The sequence below is a fragment of the Galeopterus variegatus genome, unplaced genomic scaffold, assembly GCF_000696425.1.
Source record: "Galeopterus variegatus unplaced genomic scaffold, G_variegatus-3.0.2 Scaffold963, whole genome shotgun sequence".
Taxonomy (NCBI): Eukaryota; Metazoa; Chordata; class Mammalia; order Dermoptera; family Cynocephalidae; genus Galeopterus; species Galeopterus variegatus.
Window position 1 is genome coordinate 302,170 of NW_007727074.1, and position 12,580 is coordinate 314,749.

Genomic DNA, 12,580 nt, shown 5'->3' on the forward strand with positions numbered 1-12,580 from the left:
ATAATAATAATAATACCTCATGGGATGCTTTAAGGATTAAATGAGATCGCACATTTAGAGCTCTTATTATGTAGTAATCACATAAAGCCTGTTAGTTATTACTAATGCAATCTAATTGTTATTAAAATAATATGAAATCATGTATATAGACCTCAATATGTATGTATTTAAGGATAATTTTAATTGAAAGCTCAACTCAAGTAAAAACTCTTAATAACTATTGCTTTACTACTTTTGGCCTCGACAGTTTCCTCTTGTGACTTCATTTTCCTTTTTCTGCCTTCAATATCTATTAGGTTATTGGTTTTCAGTGCCGCTATTGTTGAGCATTGTTTCCCTGGTAATTCTTCTGGTCCTAATCTCAATCCTATTATACTGGAAACGTCACCGGAATCAGGATCGAGGTGAGTCATCACAGGGAGTACAAAGAATGAAACAAGTTAAATGATTTTTTAATGACAATTTGGAGGTCATCTGAAGATATAAATAATGGAATGGCCACAGTGTGTTTTGTCTGTTGTTTCCAAAATAGATAAATGTCAATGCAGTTCAAAATTCTTCATTTTCTTGCAATTAGACATTTAAATCCAACATTTCTGCTTTTCATTTGCTAAGATGGCTTAAAGGCTAATAATTTTATGAGTTGAGTGGAAGGATTAATAAGAGGAAATGCGGAAAATGTTTACCTGATTATAATGGAATCATTTGATGGCAGAACCAAAGAAAGAATGGCACCGTGCAGGGTCTTCCCTACCCACTAATGAGAAAGACAATCACTTCTCTTTTTACAGCATTCCACAGGCGAGCTGCCCAATTAAGAGACTGTGAAATTGTCCAATATGATCACTCATTAAGTAGCACTTTATATGTTATATTCCCACGATGTCTCACACACTATTGGCAACATATAGGTGATCCATACTTGTAGTAGCTGTGTCATGTCATTCTGCCTTTCTAGACTGTACCTCTCTTTTTATCTTCCACAGCATCTATCAGAGCATCTTATATATACCAGCTGCTCAATAAGTGTTCTTCTGTTGAATGAATGAGTGATGAATGAATGAATGATGAGTGAATGAATGATTGAATGGATGGATAGATTTTCAAAGTTTTTTTTTCAATTCTTCTATTGTAAATCCAGTACCTCTTAAATGCCAAGTCTAAGATACTACAGGACAAAACAAGAGGAGTGAATTCTTTACAGAGAGAAAATCAAATATTTCTTTGGTTTCTGAAGACAGGACATAACTTATTAAAGTGAATACAAAGCTTCAGTTTGTTTTGTGTAATGGGAATTCCCTAAGGTGAAGGGGTAATATGGGAGTTCCCTCCATCTAAGATGATTGAAGGATAGGAGTCAGGGGAGGAAATATGTTGGCTTTGAGTGTTATTTTAGATTTTGATTAAAAATCTCACTCAAATACTACCTTTTCTTCTTTTTATTTCATGTTTTATAAACTATCTCTTTTACAAGGGTACTTCGGAAAGTTCATGAAAAAGTAGAATTAAAAGATAATACGAATCTCTCCATGAACTTTTTGAAGTACCTTTGTATGTTCTAGGTTTTTTGACTATTTTGCATAAGCCGGATGTAAACATCATATTAATTCCTGTGAATTTACAAAACAAGCAACAAATCTTCAGTGTCAGTGGCCCTTTGGCAAAAGAAGGTGGAGGTGTTTGTTCTGTTCCAGAGAGGAGATTACAGATCTGATGCTGTTAGACATAGACATAAAGCCCATAAAACTCATAAGCACCCCACAGAATGTCAAAGGCAAAAGTCTGTTGGAGTCTTATTTACCCAAACATTTTATTTTTCCAGTTTGGAAACTGAAGCTCAGAGATGGCAGTTGACTTCTTTCCCTAAAGTCATACAGCTCCTTAACAGCAGGGTAGGTCTAGAGCCTTGGTCTCCTGACCTCTGCTGGAATGTTCTTCCAGTCATTGCTGATGCCCTGGAATCTGACTTGAACAGAGCTATTGTTATTAGTTGCATTCATTTTAATCTGTGCTTACTGTCACTGCCTATCCTTTTGAAAAATGCAAGCAGAAAAGTATAAAGTACTCAAATGTATTTGAAAGTCCCACTTGGACAAGAGCTTTACAATACAATCTACTCAAGCCCAAGATAATTCCTCTAGAAAGGGACATTTGCAAAATAATTAACCTTTGGTCATTAAGCAAGTCTTGGATTTTCTGGGAAATATAACTGCTTAATGTCTTATTCAATTCTTGAAGCAAAGTCAGCTTATCTCTGTGCCAAAGTTTTTCCTCATTTATGAAATGGATACCTGAACCTGTGCTGAATTTCGTAAGCACTAGGATTGCCATTTACTGACGATGTCTTCATGACATACCACCAAGTTAGTTATTTGCTCTGAATGTTCAGTGACATGTTTTGAATGACTGGATTTTTGACTGGTTTCAAAAATGTTAACAGTCAGATAATTTGGTTCCATATACTTACAGCTGGTAAAGCCAAGTGTCAAGTATGTGGAAGGTTTAAATGCTTAGGCCTAAGGAAATACTGGCTCATTAAGACCAAGCCTTAAGTTATACAGAAAGTTGAGAGAAAGAGAAGAAAATCATAGAAGAGAGTGACACTTTGTATTTCTTCAAGTATCAAATTCTGATGGTTAAATTGTGAGGAAAGGAAATTGCCGTATACATTTGCCTTCCATTTTTGCTTACCCTTCTTGCTTAAAGAAGAAAATGGAGATGAATTAGTTATTGAATTTATAGAGTGTGAGCAGGCAAAAAATTATCTCTGTGAAGCTTCCCAATGGCCAGTGAGAAAAAGTCTGGTAAGTAAGGTAAGTGTGTTAAGTAAGGTCAACTCTTTGTTGAATGAAAAAAGTTTATTTTTAGGGCCAGCCTGGTGGCGCACTGCTACAGTGTGCCGCTTGGGAGCACGGTGGCGCTCCCGCCGAGGGTTTGGATCCCACATACAGACTGGCCGCTCACTGGCTGAGCGAGGTACGGGCGCAACACCGAGGGTTGCGATCCCGTTGCCGGTCACGAAAAAAGATGAAAAAAAAAAAAAAGTTTATTTTTAGATCATGATCATTATTCATTGCCTACAAAAGTGAAAACAAACTTAGAGTTTCTGCACAGAGGGGTAATCCTAATGACTGATGTTATTTTGACATAGAAGTTAGACTTCTTTTACTTTTCTTGTGATTCTGTATGATGCCAGCGAGCATGATTGGTTTTTTCAACTGTAAAGCTGCACTCTGGAAGAAGGTCTGATGAGCTGCAGGCTGTTTCTCTTCACCATTCCTGATGGTATCATCATAGTTACTTCCAGGAGACTACCACAATAAGACTAATAAGCATTCAAAAAATATTCTTTTATCTTTCATGAATCCAGTGCTTTATTACTGAAATAGAAAGTAAAGAAGAATTAAAATTTCCTAGGGAAATTTTCCACCATCTCATAATAGTTCTTTCTGTTAAAACCCAGTGATGTCATAAATTTGTCCTTTCCACATATAGAACAACGAAGTTAAATTTGAATTTGAGAATAAACTTCTGTTTCTCATTAGTCAACCCACCAATAATTACGTTTCTCAAAAAGAATCTTCACTTTGGAGTAGAGCATCATAGAAATCACCTAATTTGTATAAATCTTTATTTCTGAGTATCCATTTTCTTTAGTTTTGTCTGCTTGAGTCAAGGCTGAGTTGGAAAACATTTTAGAACATTTAGACAATCATGTGAAATGCATAATTTTAAACTGCATTTTTTCTTCAAGTACTAGTCATTTCACATGATCTGTCTATTTACCTTGATTTTCTTCACTTCACAGTAATCTAACCTATGAATGGGTTCTTAGCAATGTGACAATGACAATGTTAGTAAAACACTATTTCCTAGGTGGGAGCATGTCACTTTCCTCTATTTTAAACTTAGTACTGTGTCAAACAAGAAAGATGTTCAATACAAAATTTGTGATGGTGAAATTGGTTATTAGTTGGAAGGACAATACAAAGAGTATTTGTTCCCCCCAAAATAAGAATCCTTGCTGTGCTAAATAATTGTACTTATGCTTCCCAGAAAAAGGCTGGATGAAGGGTAATCCCCGCCCCCACCCAGTATCCTCATAGTTCCAGGAAGAATAATTATGATGCATTATGTGAGAAAAGCTATAGGGAACCTTTATTGAACTGCCTAGGTCAACATTGCTGGGAGGATTCTTGCATTCCATGACTATTTCTCTGCAAAAATTTTTCTCATGGGTACAAATGTCACCTATCTGATCACAAAGTCCTTAGCTAGCAGACCCTTAAAGCCTGAACATTCTTGACTGGAGCTGTTCTTTGCTGTTATCCTCTCTGACACATAAACCCATGTGGGCTTAGATGACCCAAATTTTGAATTTCAATCTATGGGTGGGGTATACCTCCAGCAGTCAAGACATCTCAGTCTCCTGCCCAGCAATTAGATGCCAGTTCAATCTTCAGACGACACACTCGTTTCCTTGGCTTTTTGGCCATGGATTGTTTTAAGGAGATTAGCTGTCAGCATTAGTGCAATCTGTTAGAATAATTAACGTAAAAAGAAGGATGAAAACTCCTCCAGCTGAACAATCCTCCAATGTCTCTGCTCCTTTTGCATTTTAGCTTGTGTATGTACTTTATCTAGAGTCTGTTACCAGTTGTTTTGTTTGGGTTGTCACGTGCTTCAGCAGTATAGTCATGCCCAGAAGCCAACTTTATAATCTTTAAACTGGAAAAAATTAGGTCTCTTTATTAAAGTGCTCAACATGACTTAACTGAGGGGGAAACATCATAAATGATGTACTATTTTTTCATTGCTTCTTTACCAAATGATCACAAACTTAGTGTCTTAAGACAGCACACATTTATTATCCTACAATTCTGGAGGTCAGAAGTCCAACATGGACCTCATTAAGCTAAAACTAAGGTGTCTTTGGGGCTGCATCCCTTTATTGAAGCCCTATGGAGAACCCTTTTTCTTTCCTTTTCCAGCTTCTAGAGACCACTCACATTCCTTTCCTCTTGGCCCCCTTCTGCCTTCCAAGTCAGCAGTGGCCCACTGAGTCTCTCTCACATTGAACACTGACTTTCCTGGCTTGCTCTTTCCCTTCTCAGGACTCCTGTGATTATATTGGGTGCACCTGTATAGTCCAGGATAATCTCTCCACCTCAGGATCCTTAATTTAATCACATCATCAAAATCCCTTTTGCCATGTAAGAATAACATGGTCACAGGTTCCTAGAATTAGGATGTGGACATCTTTGGGGGGCTATTACTATGCCACTGCAAATGCTAAGGGGGTGGGAATGAGTTGGGTAGGAGAACAGCTGTTAACTGACCTCCTAGTACAAGCATTTGATATGTGTAATTCCACAGCCTTAGCTTTGTTCATGGTAACTCTATAACAAAGAACATGAGAACCCGGTCAAAACCTCTGACTGTGTTACTTGGGTTTTTCCACCCATGTCCCATCTCCTTCCAACCAGGCAAGACTTCATTTTTTTAGATTTTTTAAGATTACAGTTTGTCTCTCAAGTCAATGATGCAAAGACATTACTTCTGCTTTCTCTCTTTTTCTAACCATCACTAACTGTAATATTACAAATACTAAGGTTCCTTTTTGCTTTTAAATTGGAATCTCAGGTCATGTGTATTTCCCGATTCTCTCTGCTCCTACCCCTCACAGAGGCAAGCAGTTCTGACGTCCTTTAATATCTTAGTCATAGGCAAAGTTCACTGGACTCTCTGTGGAAGATTAATGTGGGAAAATTATATTATCACTGTGTGCAAGTAGTGATGTTAGGCATGGCCAAATTGGTCTTTCCCCATTTATCGTAACTCATTAAAATGGGGATTTCTGAGTCCCTAGTACTTGCAGACTCATGTTATGAGGCTCATGTAGATTATAGGAGCCCCAATATTTTTAATATCATTCTTAGAATTCTTTAAAATCCTTATTTATAGATCCAAATTGATTTCAACAGCTTATATGCAGTAGAGTAGTTCTTTCACTAACAGTGCTTTTTTTAACAGAGCTGAAAAATATATATTTGACTAAATATATCAGGTGGAAAAATTGCTAGAAATATAAAAAATAAATTAGGAAATAAAAGTCTCAGGGTGTTCAGTACAATTTATATGAATAAATTTAGTGTCATAGCAATTATACTGTAAAAAAATACAATTTCCTCTAGTGAATAGTGAACAATTGAGATTTTGTAATACAAACATGCAAGACAAATTTTGCAAAAATCACAACTTCAGTGTTAAATCCTATATTTTATCAGAGACAATTATTGAAGCTTCTATGAATGGGAAACAATCACAAGACAGCCTCTTGCTTCTCAGTAAACAAACTAGATAGAATTTCATGATGGCTTGTCAATTCTCCTAATTCTAAGAATCTCTGTGGTCTCTGGTTTGTAAGTTCTCCAACATTCTCTCATATTTATACAACAAAGAGAAAAGTCTAGGCTTGAATTTTGAAAGTCATTTAAAGATTTCTCATCAAATACCTTTGGAACTTGTATACAATAGCATCTTTTAATCTTTAAAAAAAATATTGTTTATTATTAATTTTTATTTTATTATTTTTAATTTATTTTTTAATTGACAAGTAAAAATTGTTCATATTTATGGTGTACAACATGATGTTTGGATATATGTATACATTGTGGAATGAATGAATTGCACTAATTAACATGCATTCCCTCATATGCTTATTTTTTGTGGTGAGAACACTTAAAATCTACTCACTCAGCAGTTTTTAAGTATACTATAAATTGTTATTAGCTAAAGTCACCATGTTGTTCAATATGTTTCTTGAATGTATTCCTTCTAAATGAAATTCTTTTAATCTTAAGCAAGCCTGAATGAAATAATTGAAAAATTGAATATAATATCTTTTTTCTACAAAAATATCTTTGCCTTCAGGAGTTAAAAGTTTTTGACTGTCAATCCTGACCAGGATGATTGTAAATAACATAGAGACTTGATTGTTTTCCAATCAGTTATTATTTTTATTAGCAACTATGTCCAATTAATCGATGATTTTGATCAAGTCTCGTCTCTTTACAAATTAGCTGAGTAACTTTGGGCAAGCCATTTAATTCCCTGTGCCTCTCTTCCCTCATTTGATAAGATGGGGATAATAATTGTAACTATCTCATGAAAATGTTGTGAAGATTTAAAAGGGAATACATGCAAGTGCTCAGAAAAGTGCTTAAAACCAATGGTATGCTGAGAAACTGGCTTGGGGGAGAGGGAGTGGAGTGCCTATAGCTTTTGCAAACTTCTGTGGTGTGCATATTCCCACCATGGTGGATTTCAAGCTACTGACAATTTAGATAATTTAACCATCGATGTGGATCAATAGGTCTCCAGCACACTAATGCAACATAGTATGTTTCCAATAAATGTTAGTTCCTATCATTACTAAACCTAAGGTCTCTTTTGGTTTTATTAATGTGTATTTATTTATTCATGTATTGTACAAATGTTGAAGGAAGGGCAAGTTTTAAGAGGTAAGTGGATGGGAAGACGTGAGGATAGTAGCAGAAAGGTAGGCTTTGGGGAAGAAAATTTTAGAAGTTCTCTGAATTTGTTTGTACTCATGGGCAGGAGTATTTGGAAAGGAGAAAAACACATGTAAGTCATTTCAGTAACAATCTTGGGAGAAGTTTGGAGTGAAGATAAGCCTAGTGGGAAGATAGGATCAGAAAATATATGTACCAATTGTGTTTCAATTAAAAAAAAAAAAGAAAAGAAAGTAGATGTACCAAAAAGCCTATGTGTACTGAAATGAACGTGTGATGCCTAAAATTGATTTCTTGACATTGTAATCTTATTTTTTTTCTTTTTGAAGAAGAGAAACTATTTTGGTTAGAAGGTTGTTTTTGGAGGGTGAAAAGAGCAGTTGCTGACTAAAGTTAGCATAAGTCCTAAGTCACGGGGTAGAGAGAGGACTGTTACATAATACGGATGTGTGTGAATGGGTTTTCAGGAAACTAAACTGCCAGATGTCAGGAAGAGCAGCTACCTGAAGATGACTGTAGATCGAAAGCTGCTCTAGACTGCCTGGCAGCACTGACTCATGGAGTTTCCACATAATTTCTCCTGTCCTTACTATGATTTGGCTGTTCTCTCATCTCGCCACTAAACAGTTTCTTTACCCTTTATTCTATGTGTCTTAAACAAACCTTGTAGTTTCTGTTTTCTCATTACATTAGTTCATAGATGACCCCCCCCCCAATAAAAGATTTTCCTGGACCACCTGAAAAAACAAAGAATCAGAGTCTCTAGGTGTGTCCTGGGTTTTTGCAAATTAGCAGGTACTTCAAGAGGTCCTCAGGCATTCTGTAGTACCAAAGAATCCTGAAAGATTCTGTTTCAGCAAGAGCTGTGAATCTAAAGCATGATTATTTGTGGGGGAATGAGGGGGAAGGTAGGGAATAGATATGTTTGATATAGAAACTTTGTTTTAGAGAAATAATAAACCTTTTTTGGACCAGATACAAAATCAAGCAATTATTCAAAATTAGGTTGAAGAGATTTAAAACAACAACAACAATAATGACAACGACAAAACCTTATTCTAGTGCTCTCTACCTAGTTAGTGCTCAAGAAAACCATGTTATCACTTGGATTATTATTCTGGATTCCAGTCAGTAGTTAGGTCATATAAAAAATAGTAAATTCTGTTATTGCTAATTGGTAGTTCAAAAGGAATAGTCTGACCTCTGGGCAGGAGGGGATGCTTAGATTTCAAAAGAGAAAACTTTGGAATTGGGAATGTGCTAGGGATGAAAGAAGGACATGGAAAGTGTTCTTAACTATTTAAATGAATGTTCTTAGGACAAAAGGACTAGACTTTCTAGAAGTTATTACATTTAATTTTCACAGCAAATGAAGAATTTATTCTTATTTCCATCTTACAAGATGAAACTAAAGCTCACGGAAGTTACGTTCATTCATCCATTTATTGATTTTACAAATATTTATTAATAATTTTTCACAAACCTGGCCTTGTAATTAGCACTGGTTACATTACAGTGAACAAAAGAGGACACTGCCATTCTGATGGAGATTTCAGTCCAGCAAGGTAGAGAAACAAGGAGTGAATCAGCAAATAGTATGTACTATTAAAACATGGGAATGTATTCATGAGGAAATAATATAATCTATAGCATGCAATGAAAGAAAATAACTTGAAGAGGAGACTATTTATTTGGAATCTGTTAGGGAAGGCTTCTTTGAGGTGATGACGTTTAATCAGAAACCTGAAAGGACAGAATAAGCCAGCCTTGGAGAAGAGAAGGGAGGAGTAGCTTCTAGCTAAAGAATTGTAAGTATGAAAGCTCTAAGGCAGAGAAGTCATTAATATTTTTTTTTTTTTGTCTTTTGTCTTTTTCCGTGTCCGGCAACGGATCGCAACCCTCAGTGTTGCCCCCGTACCGGACCGGGGACCGGCAACGGGATCACAACCCTCGGCGTTGCTCCCGCGCCTCGCTCAGCCAGTGAGCGGGAACCGGTCTGTATGTGGGATCCGAACCCTCGGGAGGGAGCGCCACCGGGCCGGCCCAGAAGTCATTAATATTTTAGAGCATTGTTAGGCAAAGTATGGTCTGAGATGGTTGCCCATTCAGAGTAATTTTATGTCTGTTGAATCCAATAATTAAAAATGAATTACATTATATATATCTGTTACTTTATTTTATTTTTACAGTAATTTATTTTTATTTTTATTATATCTTTTAACAGTATTGAGCCACAATGGGGGAAAAAAATGGTCCTCCCGTGGACCACTGACATCGGATGTTGGAAATATTGACAGGATCTAAAATATGCAGAACTTTGCAGATTCTGGTAAAGAATTACCTAAGATGACACACATAGTGTCGTTTTAGATTATGCAGGTGGTGCCAAGATAAAATTCTGGGTCTTTTACTTCACTTATCTACATGCCTTGTAGGGAAGCCCACATCCTCCCAGTTTATATGCTAGAAAGCCAGAAGCCCTTGAAAAGGCCTCTGTCTATGATCATTCCCAACCTTATGTTCAACAAGCTAGCACCCATCGAAAACAAAGCTCAAGGTCTTTTTTTTTTAATTGAAACATAATTGATTATATATATTTGTGGGGTACATAGTTGAATATTTATATCTGTACAATGTGTGATGATCAAATCAGGATAATTAGCTTGTTCATCATTACTCAAAGCCTTATAAATAAAATACATTTAGATCATTTGGAATTCTTGAACATGTTTCTTTACTTGTAGTTGTAGGTGATTCTCCAAACCATTATTTCCTGCACTTACCTATGTCCTTTTAAGGAGAGTCATAATTCCCTCACATCATTGGGTCAGGAACATCTACCTCCTTATTTTTTCCAATGAAATTATGTGTTTCTTAATCCTTCTGTTATTTATATTAAATTCTATTAGGGCAGAAATTACAAACACCCAAAGTTAATACCTTGGTCTTTCTTTTATCAAGAGCCGTAGAGGAATCACACAGAACCTTGAAAGTTATTCCCTGGTCTACTTGAATCTGATGCAAGAAGAAAGCCGGAGGAAAAAAGACCATTCTCCAAGGAAACTAAAAGAGCAAAAAAGGTGGGACCAAAAGGATTAAGAATCCCACGACTTTCCACTACCGTCTAAGCTACTCACTGTTTGTCTGAGTCCCAAGAGGAAGTCGTTTTACCTCTCAGGTCTGTTGTAGGACTTGGCTCTGTAAAGCAATGCAGTGTTGCGCTGTTGAAAAGCTACGGACTTAGAATCAGGAGCACTGAGCTCACTGGCTGAGCTGGGCTCCACTCGTGGGAACTCTGTGTGAGTCACTTTACCTCAAACCTCATCCGAAGTCTACTGGAGTTGGACCAGATAATTTACCATTCAGCTCTAAAACTTGATGTAATTCCAGGAAAAAAAGGAGTAAGCAGAGGGGGGAGAAGTGAAAAAGAGAGAGAAGAAAGATTACAGAAAGGTCCAAAGAACTTTGCTGAGACGACCTTTTGCCTTTCTTTTGATGTTACACCTGTTCTTCTCTTGTTCTTAGCTCCATGAGTGTGTTTTCCATCATTTGGTATCCAGCCCACTACCCGCTTACTGTTTTGTTAATAGTTGGGCCTCGCTAGAACCCTCGGTTTTGCTGATTCTTCATGTACTTCTGTGAGATTTATTATAACAGAAATATGACTCAATTTATTGTGAAATAACATTGGTAACCTTAACTTATCTATTTAACTCACTTATTTTTATGGCAGGATAAATATTGTTAGTCTTAGATAATAGGTCACATTTTTAAAAAAGCATGCTTTCCCTGTCTGTTTGTCTCATAATACAACCCAGCACTGCTTTAGGTCATTCTGAATTCAACCTAAGTATAATAGAAATACATCATGAAAAACAGATATTTAGCAGACTCCCTGTATAGCAGTCAGCCGATTCATATGCTTTGTCTCTCCTGGCTTTTTTTCCCATGACTTAATTTTTCATAATAGCTGAAGAGACAAAGATGAGCATAATATCCCTCTGTTCTAAAGATATTGTTCTAACTAGTGGAACAATAATTAATCTTAAATAACTGTAAGACTAAATTAGTGGCTTTTTCGGTATCTTTTGCTTTGTCTGTCTCTATCCAGTGACCTAGGAATTAAAATGTAAGTTGTTTTCACTGTTGAATTGGATATTTATATTTAGCAAACTTTTCATGTGTTATTTAATTCTGTATTATTCTTATATTTGTAGTAAAATACTGAACAATTAAAGTGTCAACTCTAAATATTTGGTTTATAATATTCTCTTGAGAAATGTGGAAGTAAATGATAATCCTTGTATTTTTCCCTCTGTATGTGAAACCCTCCCCACTATCTCCCACCACCTACAAGATATAGTTGATGTTTCTGATTAATCTCAAAATCACAAATCAGATGTCGCTGGTCTGGCCAGTGGGAGCTCTTCAAGTTGGCACCTGGGTCCTTTTGACATGATCCCACCAGTTTGGGAGCACTTCCTTACACTCGTATGTTATGTACTCTTTTGATTTTGTATTTAGATACCAGCCTTTGCAAACTGATTAGCTAGCTCACACAGTTTTGAATTTAGTAGGAATCACTATCCTGTATTTTGCTATATTTCTGGTATCTCCGCTGATTTGGTGCTAAATCAGGAAGGACAACTTAATGTAGCAGTTCTCAAACATTTTGGTCTCAGTAACCCTTTATGCACATAAAAACATTATTAAGGACCCCAAAGAGCTTTTTTGTAAAGTGATTTATGTCTGTTGATATTTATTGTATTTGAAATTAAAACTGATAAATTGTGAAAACAAAAATATACAAGCATACATCATAATTGCTGTCAGAATGCCAACATTATATATCATATAGCTTCTGGAAAACTCCACAGCACACTTGTGAGAGAATGAGTGTGAAAAGGTAAAAAAGGTATAGGTGTTATTATGACAATAATTTTGATTATGTGGATCCCCTGAAACATTCTCAGGGACAGTACTAAAGAAGACTAATGAATTAAAGAATATGCAAAGAAGGAGATCACCTTATGAGATTTCATGAG

The 12,580-nt window shown here is 36.1% G+C and overlaps 1 protein-coding gene across 4 annotated transcripts in view; it reads left to right on the forward strand.

Annotated features, from left to right (window-relative positions):
• LOC103591339 (OX-2 membrane glycoprotein) overlaps positions 1 to 11,841 on the forward strand; it is a 42,705-nt gene extending 30,864 nt beyond the window's left edge. For 2 of the 4 annotated variants that reach the window (XM_008573779.1, XM_008573777.1), the window contains exons 5-6: positions 297 to 404; positions 9,760 to 11,841. In XM_008573779.1, the coding sequence (XP_008572001.1) occupies positions 297 to 404; positions 9,760 to 9,839 (188 nt within the window). In that variant the 3' untranslated portion in view covers positions 9,840 to 11,841. The remainder of the gene's footprint in view (positions 1 to 296; positions 405 to 9,759) is intronic. The other 2 variants (XM_008573778.1, XM_008573780.1) reach the window with 2 other exon arrangements.
• Positions 11,842 to 12,580: the final 739 nt, after the last annotated feature.